This window comes from Podarcis cretensis (genome assembly GCF_951804945.1).
Source record: "Podarcis cretensis genome assembly, chromosome: 1".
NCBI classification, from domain to species: domain Eukaryota; kingdom Metazoa; phylum Chordata; class Lepidosauria; order Squamata; family Lacertidae; genus Podarcis; species Podarcis cretensis.
The window spans coordinates 136,508,796-136,533,163 of record NC_137170.1 but is presented as its reverse complement, the minus strand read 5'-3'; the positions used below and the strand labels follow the sequence as shown (position 1 = coordinate 136,533,163).

Here is a 24,368-nt window from a genome sequence, read left to right as displayed (position 1 = left end):
GACTATATGTGTTATGAAAGCAACCATTTCCTCATTCCCTTTTCTTCACACTGACTTTCGTGACAATTGCCTGCACTTCCCACCCCAAACAGCGTCTGGCAACTGCTATGGATTGCATGTTCCCATTATATAAATTCTTTGTTGTGGGGAGTTATGTGATGTAATGCTTATGCAGTGTTCCTTTTTGAAAATGAAAAGGGAAATAATCGAGATTTCACTTCTTCTTTTACGGAAGATGTGAAATACTATTGGGTCTTCATTGTCAAAGGTCATATTATCAATTGAGCAATTATGCTGAACGCCAGCATAACTGTGATAATTTTTTATCAAAACTGCAGCCTGGGGAGAAGCAGTGATTTAATTTTGCTCAAGTATGCAAATGGTACATTAGGAAAATTAGGGATGCTGAAAATAATCAAATAGGGGCAAAGCCTCTTAGATTACCTGCAGGTTAGTTGAGCAGTGCACCTGGGGCTCCTCCTGCCACCACCTGGGGCAGGTGACCCTCTGGCTCCCTCATCTGGAGGGCAGGAATTCTGTACTGCTAAAGCTAATAAAAGATAAGGCTACTTAAGGTCTACTGCTCAGCTCCTTCCAATAAGCCAGGATCACTTGCTTAGAGAACTTTAAAACAAGACTGGACATTTGTTAAAAGCAAAACCAGAATTCACACCCTGTTTTATTGGGGAAAAATACCACGGATGACCAGATTATCATCAGGCAATTGCTCTTTCTGCCATGTCCCGCTTACATCACATAAAATCCAATCAGATATATCTTGAAAGGCTGTATGAGTGCTGAAGTAAGGGGGCCTCCAAAGGAATCCAACAAAGGTTTTGCTTATTTTGTCATTTATTCAAAATGTCCTGTGACACATACAGGTCTATCCAACTACATGCACACAAAATTATAATTTACCCACTTTACCGCTAATTAAGGCCTTTCTCAAAGGCTACAAGTTGGACAAATACATGCTGATTGCTCCAGTGCATTGACTCATAAATGCATCCAATGTACTGACCCATGAATTCTCAAATACACAGTAAGGATGCTGCATGCTGGAAGTGGAAAGTTAGTGCAGCAGATTCCATTCTGAAATTCAATGTACAGGCATCCTACCACGTGCGTGGGGGCCCCATGTGCATAACTGAAATCATGTGAAGAAATCATGTAAAAAGCTTCCAAACCCCCTTTTTTCCTGCTCACTAGCTCTCTCCCACTCTCTCCCCAATACAATATCTGGAGTTGAAGGTCTGGGGCTGGCAGCTGCTGCGCTACCCCATGCATCAGCTGTTAGGCGGGGAAGTTAAGCAGCTGTAAAAAGCCCTGCTGTGCCTCAGGTCTCTTCAGGGCTTCCTCTGTCTTCACTGATGCCCTCTTCCAGCTCCAGCTACAAGGACTCTCTAGCTCTCTCACACCATTTCCAAGTTTAAATTAAATTATTTCCCAATGCCACGTGTATATATGGTGCACAAATTGATCGCACATAAGTGGGGGGACACCTATATAAACAAATGAATAATCAGAATAAAAAAGGGCTGTTCTCAAAATATATGAAGTATTAAAGAGTATCACATGCTTTTCAATACATTCAACTACTTTACATTTTAAGCCTGCTGAAATGAACTTCAGCTCTTCTAAATGAACCCATTTCTTCCAATTACCTACTGCATCTTCAGGAGGAAGACTGATGCTGTCCGTGTACAGGTATTCCAGAAAGGCTCGGTAAACCGGATAGGAGAATTCACTTATTTCTATAATTTCATCGTTATTGTTGTTTAGTACTGAACGGAAGTGCTCACACCTGAAGAATTACATACAAAAGGAAAATAAGGTACGTCACTGGCAAGCAGCTTGATTCTGGTTGTAAAACAGAACAACAAAAATGGAGAAAAAAGGGTGGGAATATTAGTTCCATACCTAATTTTGAGAAGGACTTTATGAACATGAATGTATTTTCCATCCACTTGAAATCTCACATCTGCATTATCTGGACTGTCAAATTCCTTCTTTATTGACTGAGCTACTGTTAAGTGGTCATCAGGCTCTAAACAAGACACCAATGAATACATTTAAAACACACTGCCTCTCCCTTCGGCCCTCTCTTCACATGAACCAATGCAAAAGAAGCAGGCAAGAGCATTTCAAGGAAAGGGAAACTGACAATCACGTATGCAACCAAGGGAGAGAGGGGACAGCCTTTCAGCCAGTCTTCTCTTTAGAACATGACCCCTGGCCTGGCCACATCGGGAGTTCTTTGCGTAACAGGAATTGTCTCTCTTGGCTTGTGACCGAGTGGTAACCACATCCTCATTTGTCACATAAGCTGCTGAAGTTCCCACAGTTTACACCCAGGCCCCAACCTAAAAAGCTGAAGAGCAGAATGGAGCAACCAGGGGTCTAAGGCCCCCACCCCCGGCCAGGGGCAGGCAGTTAAGGGACCAAGGACCTGCAGGGCAGTTCCTCCAGCTCTGCCGCCAGTTCTGAGCCCTGGCTGAGCTGAATACCAGCTATGATGGATCTGATTATAAATACAAAACCAAAGTGCTAACACAGAACAGCACTGAGCAAAGAAGGAAAGCGACTCCATCCCTTGTGGGGGTTATGGCCCTCATCTGTTGCCTTGGATTTAAACTGAAAGCCCACATTGCTCTGAGCTCTGCCCCCCCCCCCCAATTTTTCAATTTGATGTCGCTCACAAACTGCCATTATGGTTTTTCCCCCTATCCCTTGGGCTCTGGGTAGTTAGCAGAAGACAGTGCAAGAATTTCAAGGGTGGAGTTTCAGGTTTGGAGCTTGCCTGATATAAGCTAGAGGAAAAAGCATAGTGGCAGTTTAAATCGAAGGCGACGGCCATGGGAGAAAAATAACCGTGTATTGCTGTGAGCCCCTCCATCATAGGCTCAAGTTGTGTGTGTGTGTGTGTGTGTGTGTGTATGCTAATAAACCATGTATCTTAAAGACACCACAGTCTCTTCTGTGCCTCATTTCTACAAACACAGGCTAAGTGGCAGGACTCTTGGAATGCCGCAGTGCTGTGGAGTCTGGGGTACCATGTAACACTCGTTCTCTGGATGGTGTTGGAGGCTTCCAGCACAACCCCAAAGGTCAATCACAACCGGGGTGGGGTGGGGTGGGGAGAGAGCAGTTCAGAAACCCGGAAGAACCTTTTGAAGCACCCCTTGCCCCAATGCTGCCTTGGCTAAGTGCCTGCTCTAAGTAGAAGGAGCAGCACCAGTATCTGCCCCACACAGTTTTAGCATTCAAGGAAAATGTGCTTGAGGTACCTGCAGCCACTGAGGGGCAAAGGGAGCTGCTTAGCCTCAAATGAAATAGCCATGCAGCCTCCAAACCACCTAGAAAACATAGAATGGGACACCCTTCCCCACAAAGCTATGGGGTGAAACAATATCAACAGTTTTAACAAAAAAAATGGCCCATAGCTATGGGGGCAAGGAAAGGTTTCCCCCATCTCTCTCTTTTTTAAAAAAATATTTTTTATTAACCGGCCAATCAAATCAAATCAAATCACATCACATAAATTCCGAATTACAAAGCCGAATTTTAAATTTTGTTGAGGGGACCCATATTTCAAGATCCGAAGATCTCTTTATCTAGGTGGCTCAGAGCCTGCAAACCCACTCCTGGTACTCTTTATGCCAGTGTTATGGGTGAAAGAAAAAGGAAATCAAACAGCATGAAATGTCAGCAAATGGATTTTTTTTATTTTTCTGAAAACAGTCTAATTGTAAACAGAAAGCTGGAACTTAAGAAACAGGAGGGATGTCCCTGGGGGGGGGGGGAGGTCTACCTGCTCAGGAGATTTGCTGTGCTGACATTGTCTCAGCTTGTTAAAGGTAAGGCAAAGGACCCCTGGACAGTTAAGCCCAGTCAAAGCCGACAATGGGGTTGCGGCGCTCATCTCGCTTTCAGGCCAAGGAAGCCGGCGTTTGTCCACAGACAGATTTCCGGGTCATGTGGCCAGCAGGACTAAACTGCTTCTGGTGCAACAGAACACCGTGAAGGAAACCAGAGTGCACGGAAACAGTGTTTAATTTCCTGCTACAGCAATACCTATTTATCTACTTGTACGGGTATGCTTTTGAACTGCTAGGTTGGCAGAAGCTGGGACACAGCAATGGGAGCTCGGCCCATCATGCGGATTTGAACCGCCAACCTTCTGATTGGCAATTGGTGGAACCTCCAATAAGGGAGATGGGTGGCTCTGTGGTCTAAACCTCGGCCTCTACAGAGGCTTCCCCAAGAGAGTCAGAGGCATTGTGCCTGAGGCAGGTTCCAGGCACCATCTGATGGCCTGTGTTCATAACTGTTTTACTCAAGATGGTGCCTGCTTTGTTGCATACCCAGAGATTGGTGGGTCCTTGAGGGAGCAGTTTCACTTTGGGCAGCAAGGCCAAGACTGTCTGATGTGGAGGGCAATCGAGTGGGACTGGCAATAAATTCCTCCTTGCAGCTACAGCAACTTGACTGTCCCAAATGTTAGCTCACCAGTCTAGGAAGATGAAGCAAAGAGGCATTTGCCAACTGCTACCACGGAATATGCCCATTTTCTTAAGGACCTGGCAGCGTTTGCTGCTGCCACAAGTCTTACGGGTTGATCCTTTCCAAGATGGAGTTATTGGGACAGGGAGAAAAGGAGGCAAAGTAAAAAGGGAAAGCTGCACCAGGGAGCTGGGCAAATAAACATGTGCTTTTTTTAAAACAAAGGAAAAGCAAAGAGGAGAGCAGTAAAAGACAGAAGGCTAAACTAGGCTAAAGAGAAGAGGAGACAGAAATAGGAGGCAGAATGAGCTGAGCTTGTAGGAGAATCGGTGGAGAATCAGCAGACCCTGAGCGAAGGCAGGAAACAAACTGAGAGACCGACAGGAATTTTAGGATTGCGTTTCCTGCCTTCTGAGCAGTAGGAGGCATTCGTGTATGCAACACATATATTGTTTTTCAAGCTGACCTCAATCAGTTCACAAAATATTTTTACAATGATAAGGATTACTTTTTAAAAATTACAACAAAATGGGAAAAGCAAAAGCGCTTGTGACTGCTTCTCTTGGGGCAGGATGGTTCTGCAGAAGCGCTGTGGGAGCTGGCTGGTGACAGTTCACCAGGCTGCTTGTCTTTCTTTTCTACTTCCGGTTGGAAGTTTGGTTACAACGTAGTGGGAATCTAACCATATCCCAGGATATTCTGTTTCTCACTCTGACTGATGAGGTCACTGCAGACATACGGTGCCATATGAAGGGAGCAGCAGATCTGACGGAAGAGGGAACCTGCCAGAGCTGACATACTGCGGGTGGGCAGGGCTGCCAGCAAAAGGGGGCAGGCCAACTAATGTAAATTTTACTGATGCACAGGAGGCTAATTTCTACACACACTGACACCCCACCTCTGTCCTCCAGCCAGGCACACTAGAGTGCAGGGACATATTCCAGCCAGGCAGGAAAACTCCAGGACAGCCTTTCTCACCTCGGGCCCCAAGATGTTCTTGAATGGCATCATCCCTGACTGGCCATGCTGCTAGGAATGATGGGGGTTGTAGTCCAACAACACACAGGGACCCAGGGTTGAGGAAGGCTGCTCTAGGACGATGTGCAGGGAGCGGGGTGGCCTGGGGGGAATCCCAGGAGTCTGGGATTGTGCATTTTGGCCCCAGGCTCCCTACTCCTGGCCTACGGCTGAGCTTCTTGCAAATTCTCCTTTGTGGTTCTGCAGTTGCTCAGACCTGCAACACAGTTAGGGAAGGGCTTTCCACAGCTCTCAGAATGGTCAGGCCTGTGCCATTCAGATGCTTTCCAACTGCTATCACAGCAGCGGTGTTTGGAGCTTTCCTCTCCTCCTGGGAAGATTTAAGAGCACATTCAGCAGAACACCAGACGGAAAGGAGCCTTCAGCAGTCCAAGTTAAGGGGGCAGGTGCCCCTTAGGACCAATATGGCAGAAGGCCTGCCTTTCACCTAAAGAGAAGCCATGTCAGAGGAGATAGAGCCAACCCTGACAAGGACTTGGGGCTTATTTCTTCCACCAAGCTGTGATCCAAACTATACCACTGAAAAGAATGCTATTTACATATCTTCAAGAACTAAGTAAGATACAGCAATGCAAACAGAAAAAAATTTGTCTGAAGCTCACCCACTGAGAGGAGACGCCAAGTCACTGCAGGAGTAGCAAAACAAGCAAACACATCATCCGTGCAGACAAAGTGGGTGAGATGCGGCAGAGTGAGAGACTGTCCCCGGCACTGACCCCACATGTACACTTGGCCACCCTGGGTTTTAGCAGCAGAAGTGTGAGCAGAGTGACATGCAGCAATCTCTACGACTCTATATTTAAAAGCAAACATAAAAAAACAGTGGCATAAGGACAACATGCAGTGACAAAGCTCAGAAGTCCTAGCTGCAGGTGGCCATTGTTCCAGGACCACTATGGTAGATAAAATGCATATTTGTAACCTAACGGCCTTTCCTATCCCTTGCCTCGACTGTAATTCTGATGGCTAGACTTGCATTTCTAGGCACATTTATCAGTTATAAACAAACTCTCTTTAGACACTGCACATTGTTTTTAGCAATTCTTGTTTTTATCTGTAAGCAACCTTTAGCCCTGTCAGGGGAAAAAGTGGGTTATAAATAAATATATAGTAAGAACAGTAAGAATCCTAGGAACAGTAGTTTGTTAAGGGTGCTGGGAAGTATAATAATAATAATAATAATAATAATAATAATAATAATAATAATAATATATTATTTCTACCCCACCCATCTGGCTGGGTTTCCCCAGCCACTCTGGGTGGCTCCCAACCAAATATCAAAAAAATGATACAGCATTAAACACTAAAAACTTCCCTAAACAGGGCTGCCTTCAGGTGTCTTCTAGAAGTCGGGATAGTTGTTTATTCTCTTGACATTTGATGGGAGGGTGATCCACAGGGTGGGCACCACTACCGAGAAGGCCCTCTGCCTGGTTACCTGTAACCTCACTTCTCACAGTGAGGGAACCACCAGAAGGCCCTCGGAGCTGGACCTCAGTGTCCAGGCTGAATGATGGGGTGGAGACACTCCTTCAGGTATACAGGACCGAGGCCGTTTAGCTTTGTGAGGGGTAAACTACAGTTCCCAGAATCTTTTTTTTTTTTGCGGGGGGCGGGTCATGTGCTATAAATTTATGATGTGTTCTTCTATGCCCAACCCGTATGTTTTCTAGGACCTATAAAGCATTTCAGTAGTCCTGGCTTCCACTGTTCCTGGGTCCTCAAAGTCCACAGCTATTATGGTGTTTGCTCCTCCCTCTCCCTGGCAGTGGGATACCACACCCTGTTGCTTGCAGGAATTGCCTTAAGGAATCAGGTACTCTGTAATCTGCCATTCTCAAGAAAGCACGACACACCTCTGCCTCTCAAATAAAAAGGTCTAGTCTCCATTCAAACATAACATGACACCAGATTGTGTTAGGCCAAATTAACACTTTAGTTGTTTGAGCTTCCAAATATACAATACTCAAACCATGTTTTCAATATTTTTATATGCTTTTATTTCACAACTGAGGACTGTACTTCATAATTTCATGAAGTCATTCATCTCCATGGTGCAGGAACCTCTTTATGCAAAACAATTGCCCTGTTTTTTTTTAATGGACTTTGAACTCAGACACAGCAAACTAGCCAGTACTACAACTTGAAGCTATGATTTCAGATTCTAGTTTGTCAGCTTCATACAAACCACAGTTTGTGGGCAAACATGAATTCAGGCAATGAGAAACCATGGTCTACCCTAATGGCAACAAGTTCAGGCACTGCCAACTACAGTTAGGGCACAGCAACAAGATTGGAAAATTTCCCTTCTGTTTTTAATGAATTGCAGGTTGTTGTCATATGACACACACACACACAGCCTTTCTGCCAAATCATGCTTTGTTTTAAAGAAGCCAACTTTAAATCATGGGTTATGAAGACAGCAGAAGTAGACAGCCTGGAGGAGCTGACCTCACTCTGGCTGAATTGCTGCTGCATACCAGGACAGGGACAGGTGAAGCAGTGGCAAGGAGTGCTGGACTGATACTGACAGTGTGCTTGTACCACACTGACCTCACCCCCCATGGGCCTCCTCCATCCCAAGATGCAGCAGTGTCTTAGCCCCAGGGAGGTCAGGCGAGTGATGCAACCCACCCAGTGATGCCATCTGAGACTGGAAGAGAGAAGAAGAGAAGAAGAGTTGGATTTGATATCCCGCCTTTCACTCCCCTTCAGGAGTCTCAAAGTCGCTAACATTCTCCTTTCCCTTCCTCCCCCCCAACAAACACTCTGTGAGGTGAGTGGGGCTGAGAGACTTCAGAGAAGTGTGACTGGCCCAAGGTCACCCAGCAGCTGCATGTGGAGGAGTGGAGATGCGAACCCGGTTCCCCAGATTACGAGTCCACCGCTCTTAACCACTACACCACACTGGCTCTCACAGAGCTTATTTCAATACCATAAACCAAGCATTGCATAAATTTTATGAAATAAATACCGTATTGGTACTTATTTTTTCAAATTCCGACTGTGAAAAGTTAAAGTGCGACTTAAATTCACGACCTTACAAAAATTGGCTGAAACAGACATGCCGTGAACTCCCACCCCTTTAACTCTAACTCTGGCTGGAGCCCTGGCAAGCAGGGGTGGCGGGTGGCTGGCTGGTGGCTGCCGTTTTCCGCTTCCCGCCTCCGCTGACTTGCGGGGGGGGGGTGCCCAGGAGTGGCAGGCGGTGGGATGGAAAGTGTCGACAGGGGCTGCCGCAGCAGTGCCCACCATGCAGTTCCCCTCTGCCTGCCCGCCACTGTTAATGGAGCAGGGGGGTGCCTGTCTGGTGCCAGGAGCGGTGGGATTATCAGCAGCGGGGCAGGCAAAGCGGGAATGCATGGTGGCGGCGCAGCAGCTCCCGCCGTCCCACCCCACCTGGCGTGGTTTGAGCTGAGCTGAGCGCCCCCAGCAGAATGTCTCTCCTTGTCCAGCTGGCCCCCGCTGCTGTTTCTTTTTCTTTCCAGTTTTAAATTGGATTTTAAAGGTGCGGCTTATTTGCAGGTGTGGCTTATATTATATTTGTCTACACAAACCACAGCATACCTGCCTGAAAGCAAAACATCACTCTCCTGGATGTGATTATAAAAGCATACAGGAAGTGCCCAAAGGCATCTGATAACTGTGATCCTTATCCAAGTACAAATTGATATCTCATTTGTTAAATACGGTATTAGAAGCAAATTATGGAAAAAGGAAAGTCTCCAGCCAACACCTCTTGTCTGGGTTTACCAAGCACCTCACATTTCCAATAGGCGAACTGCTTCCTCTCTATTGCAGAACAGCATTGGGAAGGGGGATTAGCAGGCAACCGGGAAGCATATCTTGGCAGAAAAGGGAACTGTTGGGGATTCCCCTGCCCACTGCTTCTCTTCTGCAGATGTCTCCACCTCATTCTGGCAGGGAAGCAGAGAAGGAGCAGCCAGTGTCTGGAAATGGGAAGTGGACTAGTAATGCGTAGTCCTAGCTTGATAAGTTGTAAGTGCAGCTCTAATATCCACACTCTTAAAGCCTTGCACTTCTCATACTGGGAAACAACAGCTTAAAAGCACACACAAAAATAAGCTGCTGTTTCCAAGAAAGACAGAAAAATATACTGCCATTTCCAGCTACCAAGTTGCTCTTTCCCAATTATTCTTTTATTGCCAAAGCACCTTTGTACAGATCTATAGGCTTTATATTCAGAAATGTGAACAGTCTAATAATTTTACTATCTTCCTTACTTATGGATAATGTCTAAGGGAAAAAAATCCCACAGTTGCTGCAGTACAGGCTACAAATTCTGCTTATTGCGTGATTATTAGCAGGATCCTACCTGTCTTTATCCACAGGAACAGGTGCAGGATATGACTGGTTCCCTCTATTCCCAGTGCCTAACTGGCCATAGGAATTTGCTCCCCAGGCATACAGCTGACCCTCGTCCGTTAGCACTAAGGTATGTGCATAGCCACAGGCAACCTAGAAAAGAAAAGCAGCTAAAATAATTTTTATTCTTACATTTTTGCATTTTGCATCCAAGAAGATTTATTAAAGGTTTTAAAAACATTTCTGGAGAAGTATTTATTTAAAAAACCAAATGCAAAAGACAGTTGAATCATTTATCACCATTCAAGATTCACAAACAGAATTTAAGAAGCTCATCTCTCTCGGATTCTGTGAGAAATACTGAAATACCAGCTTCCAACATATCATAGAGTCTTTTGTCTGCATGTGGCAGGACATAGAGCGTATACAGATTGACACTTAGACAATGTGTAAATTCAGAACTGACAGGAGGCTATCATGACCTTATGCAGGATTAGGAAGAGCCAAGGAAACAGGAAAAGGCAGAAGGTGGGCTATCTCAAACAGTTGTCCCTGCAATCACAACACATCTACAAATACTCAGTTAAGTGTCTTGGGCCAGCATTGCTCAGGTTAACTTACATTATGGAACAAGTAAAAAAACAAAACTGAAATAAGGCTAATTCATCCCAAGTTATTGGGAAATAAGTCTTTTCTCATTGAAATTTAGGTTTCTTTTTTATTACACTAATGAATGGGACATTTGCAGCTTGCAAAAGTCTCCCCAGCTTCCCCCCCACAAAACCCTTCACTCAAAGAAGTGTGTGTCTGCACACACTCACACCCCTTTCTTTTGAGTCCTTTTATTTCTGCAGGAGAGCAGGGAAGGCTGAGAGGAGATATGCTAGCCACCTTCCAATATTTGAAGGGCTGTCACAAGGAAGATGGAACAAGCTCGTTCTCTGCTGCTCTGGAGAGTAGGACCCAAACCAATGGCTTCAAGTTACATGAAAGGAGATTCTAACTAAAGATCAGGAAGAATTTTCTGACACTAAGAGCTGTTTGGCTGTGGAACAATCTTCATCTGGAGGTTTTGAAGCACATGTTGGATGACCCTCGGGTTCCCTTCCAACTCTGCAATTCTGATTCTTTCAAGGCGGCTGGTTTTTCTTCCTATATCCTACCTGTGCAACTGCAAATCATCTTTTCAGAATATGCCAAGCATTCAGCAAATCTCATTTAACTTCCCTGTTTGAGAGCGAGAACCCTCTATGTTCTGCCTTCTTTCTACACTACCTAGTTGAACCTTGTTCCTCCACATATCCACTTCCCCATACATGCCCACTTGACAACTTCTGCCTGCAGAACTGACCCTGTACCAGGTGCCACACACTATTCATTCAGCACTTGTAAGAAATGAGTCTTTTAGCATGGCAGCACCCACCCTTTGGAACTCTCTGTCTATTGACACCCGTCAGGTATCTGCATTGTACTCTACCCAGACATGTAGACTTGTGTTTTAATCTGTTTTGAGCTTGACCGTTGATTCTGGGGGTGCTCCCATTTTCAGCTGTCTCATATTGAATACTTGCCCAGTCCCTAATATTTACCCATCTAGAAAATCCATTTCAGGATAATGGCACTGTACTGATAACTCAAGTCACTTTAGACAGTATCTCTGATAAAACATTAATTTCTTTGATGAGATAAGATAGTGCAGAGTGCTCCTTTTCGAAACTCCAGTTAAGCAGACCCTCTTCCAAATACTTTGCTCGTTCTCTGTCTCCCACACACCAGTTCAGCCCAACAAAAGCCAATCAGCACTAAATGCCAACTGAGCATGGCTCACAGAGCTGTTTTTGGGGTCCTTCCCCCTTTGAATGTTTTTCCTAAATATATTTTGGGCTTCTGTAAACCCGCAGCTTCCCCCAGGCATGTTGCCACCTTCCCTCCTGTATGGGATAGCGCTGTTTTGGCTGCATCAGTATCCACACTTGGGAGGACAGGCTTGCTATCAGTATATAAGATGAAATACATAGCCCAGTAGGGTAAGCTTTTAACGAAGGCCTGGCAACCAGCAAGACCTACCCGCTGCACACGGATGCCTTGCAGAGCTGCTATTCTGCAAGGTGTTGGTTGATTGCCACTATTGCCCAATCCAAGCTGACCATTGCCATTGTATCCCCAGACGTAAACCTTAGAAAGGAAGATAATTCCAGTTAGTTTGCAGGAATAAGAGTAAAGAAGAGGGAAACAGGAGTCCCCTATAATCTTTGTGTAATTCACTATGACACTTTTTTGAGGGGGGAAAACCCCTTTCGTTTCCTTAAGCATTAGAACCAGTTCTGTACTCCATGGGACCTTAGCATTCACCTGAGAAGCATCTAACAAGAAAAGATCCTGCCCAGTCCAATATATCTATGTGTACAGGGGTGATGAAATGACCTGCTTGATCAGGGAAACATCTGAATGCCCCAATTTGCTTGGGTAGCTGCTGCCTTATAACCTTAGTATTAAGTTAGACACACACTAGCTAGACTTCTCAGGTTGCAGAGGCAGCGCTGTCCAATGGTTTTCTGCATTTGCCCCTAAACTGATCCCATGAGCAGCTAAAGCCCCTGGCTTTTCTTTTCATCTCACTTCTAATTTGTATGCCACCTTTCTATAAGGCAGGTTATAAGCTGTAGAAATAACAACAACAAAATATACATCAAAGATCACACATCATATAACAATCCAATCCAATGCAAATGAGCCATGATAAAGAATATGACCTTAAAATAAACAACTTATGTAAAATAAAGCAATATGCAATGATCCATTTAGGGTATATTACACTATTAAATTTACTCCCTACATATCAGCAAATACCGTATTTTTTGCTCTATAAGACTCACTTTTTCCCTCCTAAAAAGTAAGGGGAAATGTGTGTGCGTCTTATGGAGTGAATGCAGGCTGCGCAGCTATCCCAGAAGCCAGAACAGCAAGAGGGATCGCTGCTTTTGCCGCACAGCGACAAAAGCGATCCCTCTTGCTGTTCTGGCTTCTGAGATTCAGAATATTTTTTTTCTTGTTTTCCTCCTCCCAAAACTAGGTGCGTCTTATGGTCTGGTGCGTCTTATAGAGCGAAAAATATGGTAATAATTAAACAGAAATGCACTCTCAAACAATAACAATAAATCATTACTAGACTATAATCAATAAAAATAAAAGCGAAGCCAGAAAAATTAGAATACTACAATACATAAATGACTACGTAAAAAGATCAAACTAAAGCAACCAAGTCACATAGCTTATAAAAGTAACCGGTCCCTTGGTCCACACCCAGTTCCTGGTTCAGAACGTTTGGTGAGTCTCCCAGGCGGTCTCAAGGAAGGAAAAAGGGCACTGCTCCGCTCACAGTTCTTTCTCCAGACTCTGCCCACTTCCCCTTCAGCAGCTTTCAACTTATCATGCCCTTTAATGCTTATGCGTTGTGGATGGGAAATTACCTGAGGAATTGCCCCCAAACTAGACCTAAACAAAACCTGCAGTTTTACGACTCCCTTTCACCCACAAATTTGATTTTTAGGGCAAAGAGGATGATGGCCAGGGGTGGCATTTCCTCTGCTTTACCATGCAAGCAGCAGTGGAGGGGTGGCACTCAACCATGCACTGTTACAATTGTTCCATCAGCGCAAGCATTTCTTGCCAGACAGAACAATCTCCGCTCCCTCCCTCCACATGTTGACGTGACACACATGCACCCCAGAGCTGATTTGGAGGAGCGAATGTGCGGTGCTAGGAGGTGGGGAAGCCTCACCCTTTTAGTGGGAGTCCTTGTGCTGCCTCCAGCTGCTGCTACTATTTTGTTGGATCTGGCCCACAGAGTAAATGAAGACATGGGGAGGTGGATTTGCAGTTATTAAAAGCTCAAGGGAACAAAAAAGCCTTCACTAACTTGGACACTCAGAAAGGACCCAGTCAGAGAGGTTCCCTTGGAAGAATATTTTAAAGTTGTGACAGAAGGTAGCCCAAATCTATGTAGCTACCAATCTGGTACTGACAAACATCCTATCCCCCAGTTTAACCATCGAAATCTGTTTTCTGGATTCAACTTTCAGCCTGTTGACAGTCTCTAGACAGCTGTTAACAGACTTCATGAGGAGCATAAAAAATAGAGCTGCACTTTGTCCATATACAGACCTAACACTCCAAACTTCCAATACAGAATTGCTCCTTTGATCCATTTTGTCACCTAAGGTGAAATGGTAAAGGTGACAGAAGCAGCTACCGGTGAGATCTCACCAGAAGCTGTCATTGTGTGATTCTGCTACCTGAGATGGCTGCTTCAGTTCGCCTCATGGGCAGACTGGCCTGCCATCTGCTCTGCCTCTTGGGCACCTCCAATGCAGAGTCTCTAGTAACTGAGATTGGTGCTTCCTTGTGAAGATGGGGGCAGAGCATTCTGACAGCTCTGCCGCACAACCGTACTGCAACATACTTGCACAACCTAGCATGGGGGAAGGAGAATGGATACCCAATTATCTTCACCGGGGCCTCTCCTCAGACCTTCTGAAATACTCTTCTTTGCAGCACAATAGACTTTCATTCAAATACTTTGTAAGAGGAGGCACAGAGCACAAGAAGGACTCACAAGCTTCTATGCTCAAAACTGTGCCCAGCTTGGAGGGAGGAGTTTACCCTGGTGAAATCAGAAATTGAGCCTTAATGACAGGAGGAAGCACTATTCTGAATGTTAAGAGACAGTTGTTCTCCAGACACCAGGAGAGAATATTCGGTCAGAATCTATCTAACCAGATTTATTATAATTAAAGATCTGCCTTAATTAGCAGCATTGTCTACTGTAGGGAGACACTGTCAACAACTTAAACCACAAGATTACACACCATAAAGAAAAACAGCCTTTTTAATTCTGAAGAAATCTCTTACCTCCCCATTTTCTACCACTGCCATTGAGCACATCTGGCCACAAGCAATGTTAACTGCAATCTTGCTTTGTAAGCAGCTAGTGACTCTCCGTGGAATTGGCTGGTTGGCTGTTGAGCCAGATCCAACTTGCCCTGAATTGTTGTAGCCCCATGTATAAACCTGTAAAGAAGCAAACTATATTATATGGTTATAATCCCAAGAAATGCCAGGCCCATTTAATTCAATGGTAAAGGTAAAGGGACCCCTGACAGTTAGGTCCAGTCGTTGACGACTCTGGGGTTGAGGTGCTCATCTCACTTTACTGGCCAAGGGAGCCAGCGTACAGCTTCCAGGTCATGTGGCCAGCATGACTAAGCCGCTTCTGGCGAACCAGAGCAGCGCACGGAAACACCGTTTACCTTTCCGCTGCAGCGGTACCTATTTATCTACTTGCACTTTGTTGCTGGGTTGGCAGGAGCAGGGACCGAGCAACGGGAGCTCACCCCGTCGCAGGGATTTGAACCGCAGACCTTCTGATCGGCAAGCCCTAGGCTCTGTGGTTTAACCTACAGTGCCACCCGCGTCCCTTAGTTCAATGGTACTTACTTCCAATAAACATGTTTAAGATTACACTTATGTCAAAGACAAATGCTAAATTAAAATCTCAGTTGATTTAGGCTAATGGAAATTTTTGTGACTCAAAATTTTCTGGAAAATTCATGTCACTGATAGATCTGTGAAGAAATCATCCCAAAAGCAAACAAATAGAAGCAAATATTATTTGGAAGTTACATCTCAAAAAGAGTTCTTTCATTTTTGGTTTCTTGATACTAGATAAGATTGCCTCTTGTTTGTGGAAACAGTTACTAGGACAGCAGTGTGAGTATTCATGTATCTGAGCTAGTATCCCACCATATCTGGGATAATATAGTACATTTAAAAACAACACACAACCCCTTGTCTAACCTCAGAAACTAAGGAAAGAGACATTATTTTTGCAGTGGTTATGTAGCCCAAAAGTAGCCCAATGTAGCCCAGCGAACTTTCAGATGGCTATCAGCATACAATTTACACCCCAGTTTTATCCAATCCAGAGTGCTTGCCCCTTTTTGTTTTAGATATAAAATTCCAAAGTTACTTGAACAAGATTCTGATATATTTTCTTACCTCTCCATCAGATGTTAAAACCATTGAATGATGTGAGCCACAGGCAACTTCAACCACTTTTTTGTTTAACAAGTTGGTGGAGATTTGGCAAGGAACTAAACTATGGTTGGTTGTTCCATTGCCCAGTTGACTATAAGCATTATGTCCCCACGTATATACTTCTCCTTCTACAATATAAAAAGAAAATAACTTTGAAAACATTACAAGCTATCTTTTTCCCAACTAAAGAGAAAAAATAAACAATGGCTGAAGCTTTTTGTTCCATATATTGTCCTCTGCTGTGATTTAACCACTATGTAGAACCTGATGTTGGGAAAGAAGGAGGGCACAAGGAGAAGGGGACGACAGAGGACGAGATGGTTGGATAGTGTTCTCGAAGCTACCAGCATGAGTTTGACCGAACTGTGGAAGGCAGTGGAAGACAGGAGTGCCTGGCGTGCTCTGGTCCAGGGGGTCACGAAGAGTCGGACACAACTAAACAACAACAATAGAACACGATTAAGGGCAAATGTCAATTTAAGCATTAGCAAGCATTAATGGAGACAATAATGGCTCAAAAAAGTAAAAGGGATGGGTTGTGCTCTATTAGCAATCCATATATTGTCAAGCCTTCAAATGAAACAATTTAAATCTTGAGGAGAATGTGCGAAGTTATATAACCCCCTCCTCTTTTTGGCAAAGTAAAATCTCCATGCTTACTATGCATCTCAAATTACAGATAGGTAGCCGTGTTGGTCTGCCATAGTCAAAACAAAATAAAAAAATTCCTTCCAGTAGCACCTTAAAGACCAACTAAGTTAGTTCTTGGTATGAGCTTCGTGTGCATGCACACTTCTTCAGATACACTGAAACAGAAGTCACCAGACCCTTCTATATAGTGAGAAGGTGGGGGGTATTACTCAGAAGGGTGGTGGGATTGGGTGATTGGCAGATAGCTGTGATGAGCCTGTTGACGACTCTTAACGACTGCAATAGGTCTTACAGGAAAAAAACCTTACGCCAAACCTTACGCCAAAGAATAAACGGACATAAATCTGACATCAGGAATCACAAGACAGAGAAACCAGTAGGAGAACACTTCAATCTCCCAGGACATTCTATAGTAAAGGTAAAAGGTAAAGGTACCCCTGCCCGTACGGGCCAGTCTTGACAGACTCTGGGGTTGTGCGCCCATCTCACTTAAGAGGCCAGGGGCCAGCGCTGTCCGGAGACACTTCCGGGTCACGTGGCCAGCGTGACATCGCTGCTCTGGCCAGAGCCAGAGCCAGAGCCAGAGCCAGAGCCGCACACGGAAACGCCGTTTACCTTCCCGCTGGTAAGCGGTCCCTATTTATCTACTTGCACCCGGAGGTGCTTTCGAACTGCTAGGTTGGCAGGCGCTGGGACCGAGCAGCGGGAGCGCACCCCGCCGCAGGGATTCGAACCGCCGACCTTTCGATCGGCAAGCCCTAGGCGCTGAGGCTTTAACCCACAGCGCCACCTGCGTCCCACAAGATCTCAAAGTAGCTGTTCTATTACAAAGGAATTTCAGAAATAGACTGGAAAGAGAAGCTGCTGAATTGCAACTTATTACCAAACTTAAAACCATGGAGAGACCTGGTCTGAACAAAGACATTGGATTCTTATCTCATTATACATGACAAAGCCATTTTTCACCTTCTCACCCCTTGCTTTTTCCTGTAAGACCTATTGCAGTCGTTAAGAGTCGTCAATAGGCTCATCACAGCTATCTGCCAATCACCCAATCCCACCACCCTTCTGAGTAATACCCCTCCCCACCTTCTCACTATATAGAAGGGTCTGGTGACTTCTGTTTCAGTGTATCTGAAGAAGTGTGCATGCACACGAAAGCTCATACCAAGAACTAACTTAGTTGGTCTTTAAGGTGCTACTGGAAGGAATTTTTTTATTTTGTTTTGACTATGCATCTCAAAGTATAATATTCTCTCCTACTGGAACTTTATCCTGCAAGGGGACACATGAAACAGATCTTTTAGGTTTAGTGTTGCAATCTCTCATTGCTAAAAAAAAAAGGGGGGGAAAGACCCCAATCAGCTATCCCATTTATCTCAACAGTGCATTGATCCAGATTCACACCCTCTCTACGACCCAACCTTGTAGAACTGAATCAACAGGGAAAGGCCTGCTGAAACAAGTTCGGTCTGGGATTGGAGGCAGCAACTACAAAAAGCTTTTCAACTTTGCTTTAGTTGTTTAGTTGTGTCCGACTCTTCATGACCCCATGGACCAGAGCATGCCAGGCACTCCTGTCTTCCACTGCCTCCCGTACTTTGGTCAAACTCATGCTGCTAGCTTCGAGAACACAGTCCAACCATCTCGCCCTCTGTCGTCCCCTTCTCCTTGTGCCCTCAATCTTTCCCAACATCAGGGTATTTTCCAGGGAGTCTTCTCTTCTCATGAGGTGGCTAAAGTATTGGAGCCTAAGCTTCAGGATCTGTCCTTCCAGTGAGCACTCAGGGCTGATTTCCTTCAGAATGGATAGGTTTCATCTTCTTGCAGTTCATGAGAAACGTGCCCCATAGCCTTTATAGGCTTGAGAGTACTGAATCAAGAAAGTGTAACATGGATATATTCTAAGAGTTAGGAAAGCCTTGCTCTTTCCTTAGTGTTTCTACATGTTGTCGCTTGGTGTTTCTGAATCTGAGCTTGGCTTCACCAGCAAAATATGACTGTTCCTTCATTATCTGCTTTTGAATCTCTAATAGTGAAAACATTATTAACAGACCATTTTCATTTATTATCATAAGAGTCCCAAGATCTGGACCATCCAGGTGGTAACACAAGTATTCCCATGAAAAAATAAGGAACTAGACTCAATAATCACCCCAGAATTGAAAACTTAATATGTTCTTCCTTATCAGTGTAAAGAGTAGATACTGCTTTTCTCTTACAGTTAAAAATTAAATATCCCTGTCAAAGTAGACTAACAGAGGAGACTAACCACACTGAAAAGCACACAACATACCAGTGGTAGCAGCAACAACATGGGGGCCACTTCCATAGCTGAGGCAGGCTAGTTTTTTGCCACATAAAGTATCTAACCTTCGAGGTTCAATGCTGCTCTGTGTGTCACCGATTCCCAAACAACCACTGCAGTTAGTGCCAAGCGCAAAAACCTGTCACACAGTGATACTGTTAGTACAGAAAATATTTACTATCATAGCATTTCAGACTGAAAGTTTAATAAAATAGTTACAGTTTTTTAAGATTTTGTCAGATATTTTAATTAGAACTATATCTTTGTTAAAGAAAATCAGAATTCTGCAGCGAGGATAACTATTTTGGCACAGTAAAAAATTGTGCAAGGCAAGTTGACATCCACTCCTAGTGTACCATTTACTGTGCTTGCAATCGCCTTGAAGTTCTGCGTCCTGGAAATCTTAATCCAATGCGTGCTTAGACAAACATTATGTAGAGACAAACAGTTATTAATTGTTATATCTGCAAAAGTTACCTCATCATTTTCAGTTGCATAAAGTACTTCATTGCCTGCACTGCCAAATACACAGGCCTGGCGAATTAACTTCAACTCCTCTTGAGAGCGGAGAGCAAATATTGGCCATTTCCCAACATCCAACATCTGTTCCAATAAAAACAATATATTGTAGATTGGTCTATATAGGTTAAATGCTTCTTCTCATACTGTTTTTTAAAAAAATCACCACAAGTATTACATTGTTTTGAAACAGTTGTCCTGTCCATTTCACTAAAGATAAATGTGAATATAAACTAAGTAAGAAAAGGCAACCGAATGACAAATGAAAAACAAATAGGACAGCAAATTATGAACCTAATCCCAACTACACATATCACTTTAAAACTACTTCCTCCCACTTTATATTTTTTTAAATACATGTATCTGCTACAGTGTTACCTCGGTTGTTGAACGCTTCGGAAGCCAAACGTTTTGGTTTTCGAACACCGAAAACCCGGAAGTGAATGCTTCTGTTTTTGAACACGCCTCAGAAGTCGAACGGCTTCCGAGGTGCATTTCTCCATTTTCTCAATGGAATTTGCCAACCGCCCATTGCACCTCAGTTGCTGAACATTTTGGAAGTTGAACGGTCTTCTGAAACGGATTACGTTCAACAACCGAGGTTCCACTGTACTATGATCTGTAGCTTCTCCTTTAGCAACACAGTAGCACCTCGGGTTACAAACTTAATTTGTTCTTAACCCGAAACCATTCTTAATTAATTACACTAATTAGCTTTCACTGATGGGGCCTCCTGTTGCTGCTGCGCCACCGCTGCGCGATTTCTGTTCTCATCCTGGGTCAAAGTTCTCAACTCCGGGTTAGCAGAGTTTGCAACCTGAAGTGTTTGTAACCCAAAGCGTTTGTAACCCGAGGTATCACGGTACATGCTTTGTCCACATAATCGACTCCTTGAGAGCCAGCTCCTGTTTACTGCATGTCAGTCACCACAAATGAAGAGCATTCATTTTCAACCCTACAAAACGTCACAACACTTTATTGCAGGGTAGTCCAACCCACAGCCCATTGAATGAGGTACTTATAAGTACATTACATATAATTTAGAGTTCCTTTTTGAGCTGAGCAGAAGAAGATTCACAAAACAGAGACTGAAGTCTGGGTTTTTTGTTGCCAGAGTTCTGTTGGGACTGCAGCAGCACAAATATACTTAGAGATCGTTTCTCTCGTGGACTCCCTGTTATGTAGGCATTGTTGTTGTTTAGTCGTTTAGTCGTGTCCGACTCTTCGTGACCCCATGGACCAGAGAACGCCAGGCACTCCTGTCCTCCACTGCCCCCCGCAGCTTGGTCAGACTCATGCTGGTAACCTCGAAAACACTATCCAACCATCTCGTCCTCTGTCGCCCCCTTCTCCTTGTGCCCTCCATCTTTCCCAACATCAGGGTCTTCTCCAGGGAGTCTCCTCTTCTCATGAGGTGGCCAAAGTACTGGAGCCTCAGCTTCACAATCTGTCCTTCCAGTGAGCACTCAGGGCTGATTTCCTTCAGAATGGAGAGGTTTGATCTTCTTGCAGTCCATGGGACTCTCAAGAGTCTCCTCCAGCACCATAATTCAAAAGCATCAATTCTTCGGCGATCAGCCTTCTTTATGGTCCAGCTCTCACTTCCATACATCACTACTGGGAAAACCATAGCTTTAACTATACGGACCTTTGTTGGCAAGGTGATGTCTCTACTTCTCAAGATGCTGTCTAGGCCTGTCATTGCCCTTCTCCCAAGAAGCAGGCGTCTTTTAATTTCGTGGCTGCTGTCACCATCTGCAGTGATCATGGAGCCCAAGAAAGTAAAATCTCTCACTGCCTCCATTTCTTCCCCTTCTATTTGCCAGGAGGTGATGGGACCAGTAGCCATGATCTTCGTTTTTTTGATGTTGAGCTTCAGACCATATTTTGCACTCGCCTCTTTCACCCTCAATAAAAGGTTCTTTAATTCCTCCTCACTTTCTGCCATCAAGGTTGTGTCATCTGCATATCTGAGGTTGTTGATATTTCTTCCGGCAATCTTAATTCCGGCTAGGGATTCATCCAGCCCAGCCTTTCGCATGATGAATTCTGCATATAAGTTAAATAAGCAGGGAAACAAAATGCAGCCTTGTCGTACTCCTTTCCCAATTTTGAACCAGTCAGTTGTTCCATATCCAGTTCTAACTGTAGCTTCTTGTCCCACATAGAGATTTCTCAGGAGACAGATGAGGTGATCAGGCACTCCCATTTCTTTAAGAACTTGCCATAGTTTGCCATGGTCGACACAGTCAAAGGCTTTTGCATAGTCAATGAAGCAGAAGTAAATGTCTTTCTGGAACTCTCTAGCTTTCTCCATAATCCAGCACATGTTTGCAATTTGGTCTCTGGTTCCTCTGCCTCTTCTAAATCCAGCTTGCACTTCTGGGAGTTCTCGGTCCACATACATGAGTGGTCAAAACTCTCCACTATGACCTGTTCATCTTGGGTGCCCTGCTCGGCATAGTTCATAGCTTCTCTGAGTTCTTCAAGCCCCTTCGCCACGGCAAGGCAGTGATCCATGAAGGGGTATGTAGGCATACTAGAGACCAAATTGCTACGGCCTGTGAAGGATGACATTTCCCCTCTTCCCCTTTCTAGCACAGTGTTGTATAACAACCAAGGTTCCTTGTATATGACTCACACCACAGTAGACTTCACTCATGGCTCCGTGACGGGTGGTTTCTTGGCGATTTTCATCTCTGAATCCAGGGAGGCTCAGCTAAGTACAGAGAGCGCGGCTGGTGAGCCTTGGCTTGAGGTTTGCGTCACGGCATCCATCCTGCACTGAGGCAGCCTTTGGGAGGGGGGAGGGGGAATGAATGGATGTCCCAAGCTGCCTCTTCTCTTCACGCTTCTGCTCAGACTCCATCTTCTGGCTCCTTCTCATTCCAAGGGTCCTAGTTGCACTGCACACAGCTACGTATAGCTGTTGCATGTCCTTTGCAGCCACAAGGGGCAGCTGACAGTGCAGCTTAAAAAAAAGGCAGGCAGGCAAGTTGGCTGTTTGGGCTGCTTCTCGAACGCCATGTACCATAGTGTACCATGTATGTTATAGGCACACAGGCTGCAATCTGAGGCACCATTACTCTGGAGTAAGAACCACTGGAATAAATGGGACTTACTCCGGAGGAAATGTGCACAAGTTCAATAGGTAACCTTTACAACAAGGACAGGGAATCTGTGGCCCTCCAAATGTTGATGCTCTGTCACCCCTACCTATGGTCTGTGCTTGTTGTGGAAGTTGGGGGGTTGAGGTCGGATGAGGGAAGGGGTGAGCTGCAGGCCACACTGTCCACAGCGCCCTTGATGGGGGGGGGTGAAGTTAACTGTGGGGCAGCTGCCACTGCTGCTGGTTCCCCTTCTAGCCTTTCCATAATGGCCACATGGCACCAGTGGCACCAGTGGTCCTATGAGGAGGGGAGAATGGGGAGGTGGCTCATAGCCTTCTACAATAATGTTTGCATAATATTTTGTGTAATAAATTAATATATTAAATGTGTTTTAATGGTATATTTTCAATTAAATATATTAATAATGTATATTCAACACCATTTATTGCAAACACTTTAATTTATGATATGGAAATTTAATTCAGTTCAGTTTGTGGCTCACAGGTTCTGTGTCACAGAACTCTTGCAGGCCACTTGGTCTGGGGTCTGGAACCAATCTTACCTTTTCAACATCAACAAGTCTTAGTTTAGCTCATTTAGAGATGAAAGTCTATGCCATTTCTGTAGCCTAGAAAAATAAGAGGAAGAGGTGATTAGGGCAATCTCTGAAGCTCTGTCTGACAACATCTCAAGATTAAAGCCACCATCTGGGACATTTTCCCCATTATAGCTGTGAACAATCCCCTGTGTGTGTAGTTTTTGAAATGCTGTTTTTAAAGTCCATACAGGACTGTGGCTTTATGCAGCAAACATATTTCCAGTGTTCTCTCAATGAATGCTCTGTGCACCATCAGATAACTAATTGGCTGTAGTTCTTTAGTGCACAACCAGTGCCTCTCAGCAGATGCATGAACATCTTAAACAGTTCTGATGTTCATAGACATAATGAGCAGACCCATCAAAATTCCTCTCTATCCTGCCCATCTCCAAGAGCTCAGACTGGCTTACAGTTGACACAAACCAGCAATTCTAAGAACAAACAAAAGCTGAAATATATTCATCTGCAAAACCAACTTTTATGCAACTTATGCACATATAAAACACACCAACGCCAACATTGCATAGGAATAAAATAGTACAAATAAAATTTTAGATACAGCTTCTTTGTCCTGACTGCTGTGCATAGGCAAAACTATCTTGCGGAAATCTACAGTTCTGCTTTGACTCTGTGCCTTATGGATAGCCAAGGCAGCTGCTGAAATTCTCTTCTTCTATTCTGCGTCCTGCTGGCCACATGGAAAAGCTGCTTGTGGACCAAGGCCGGCTCCCTCGGCCTGGAAGCCAGAGTCGCCTGGGCCTGCCTTAAGCGTCCAGGGGGCCTTTACCTCCTCTCCCCCCCGCCCCAAACCTCTGGAGAGCTCGTTGCCGGCAGGGGCTCCCTGGGAAGGCAGCGTGGTTGGTGCCTCCTTCTCCCCAGCCGAGGGGCCCTTTTCCTGGCCACATCCCCCCCCCCGAGTCCCGGCCGCCCAGAGCCGGGGGAGCAGGCCGCTCTGGCGCGGCGCCTCAGGCCGCCTTTTCCCGCGGAGCTGAGGGTCTGGCCGGCTTCCAAGTGCGGCATCCATCAAGGGCTCTCCGTGGATGGGACTCCTCTCGGCCTGCTCCTGCGCCCGGGAGGGACGGGAAGGGAGGCCTCGTCCCGGGCGCAGTTTGCAGAGGGACCCCCGCACCTGAGCCCCCCGCGCGCCCCGGCCTCACCGTCCTCCCGCCGCCGCCGCTGCCCGGCCCGCCTCGCCCTCGGGCGCCGGCCGCGTTCCTCC

At 45.1% G+C, this 24,368-nt stretch overlaps 1 protein-coding gene across 9 annotated transcripts in view; it reads right to left on the bottom strand.

Moving 5' to 3' along the window:
• The window catches only part of RCBTB2 (RCC1 and BTB domain containing protein 2), a 31,582-nt gene extending 7,214 nt beyond the window's left edge, over window positions 1-24,368 (bottom strand). For 2 of the 9 annotated variants that reach the window (XM_079979834.1, XM_079979835.1), the window contains exons 1-10: window positions 23,114-23,628; window positions 19,400-19,525; window positions 18,911-19,061; window positions 15,925-16,091; window positions 14,779-14,937; window positions 11,935-12,042; window positions 9,878-10,020; window positions 6,144-6,334; window positions 1,921-2,047; window positions 1,665-1,804 (exon numbers count right to left, since the gene is read on the bottom strand). In XM_079979834.1, coding sequence (XP_079835960.1) covers window positions 1,665-1,804; window positions 1,921-2,047; window positions 6,144-6,334; window positions 9,878-10,020; window positions 11,935-12,042; window positions 14,779-14,937; window positions 15,925-16,091; window positions 18,911-19,061; window positions 19,400-19,525 — 1,312 coding nt within the window. In that variant the 5' untranslated portion in view covers window positions 23,114-23,628. Of the gene's footprint in view, window positions 1-444; window positions 551-1,664; window positions 1,805-1,920; window positions 2,048-6,143; window positions 6,335-9,877; window positions 10,021-11,934; window positions 12,043-14,778; window positions 14,938-15,924; window positions 16,092-17,845; window positions 17,946-18,910; window positions 19,062-19,399; window positions 19,532-23,113; window positions 23,633-24,306 lie in introns of those variants that run through there. The other 7 variants (XR_013839646.1, XM_079979833.1, XM_079979838.1 and 4 more) reach the window with 7 other exon arrangements.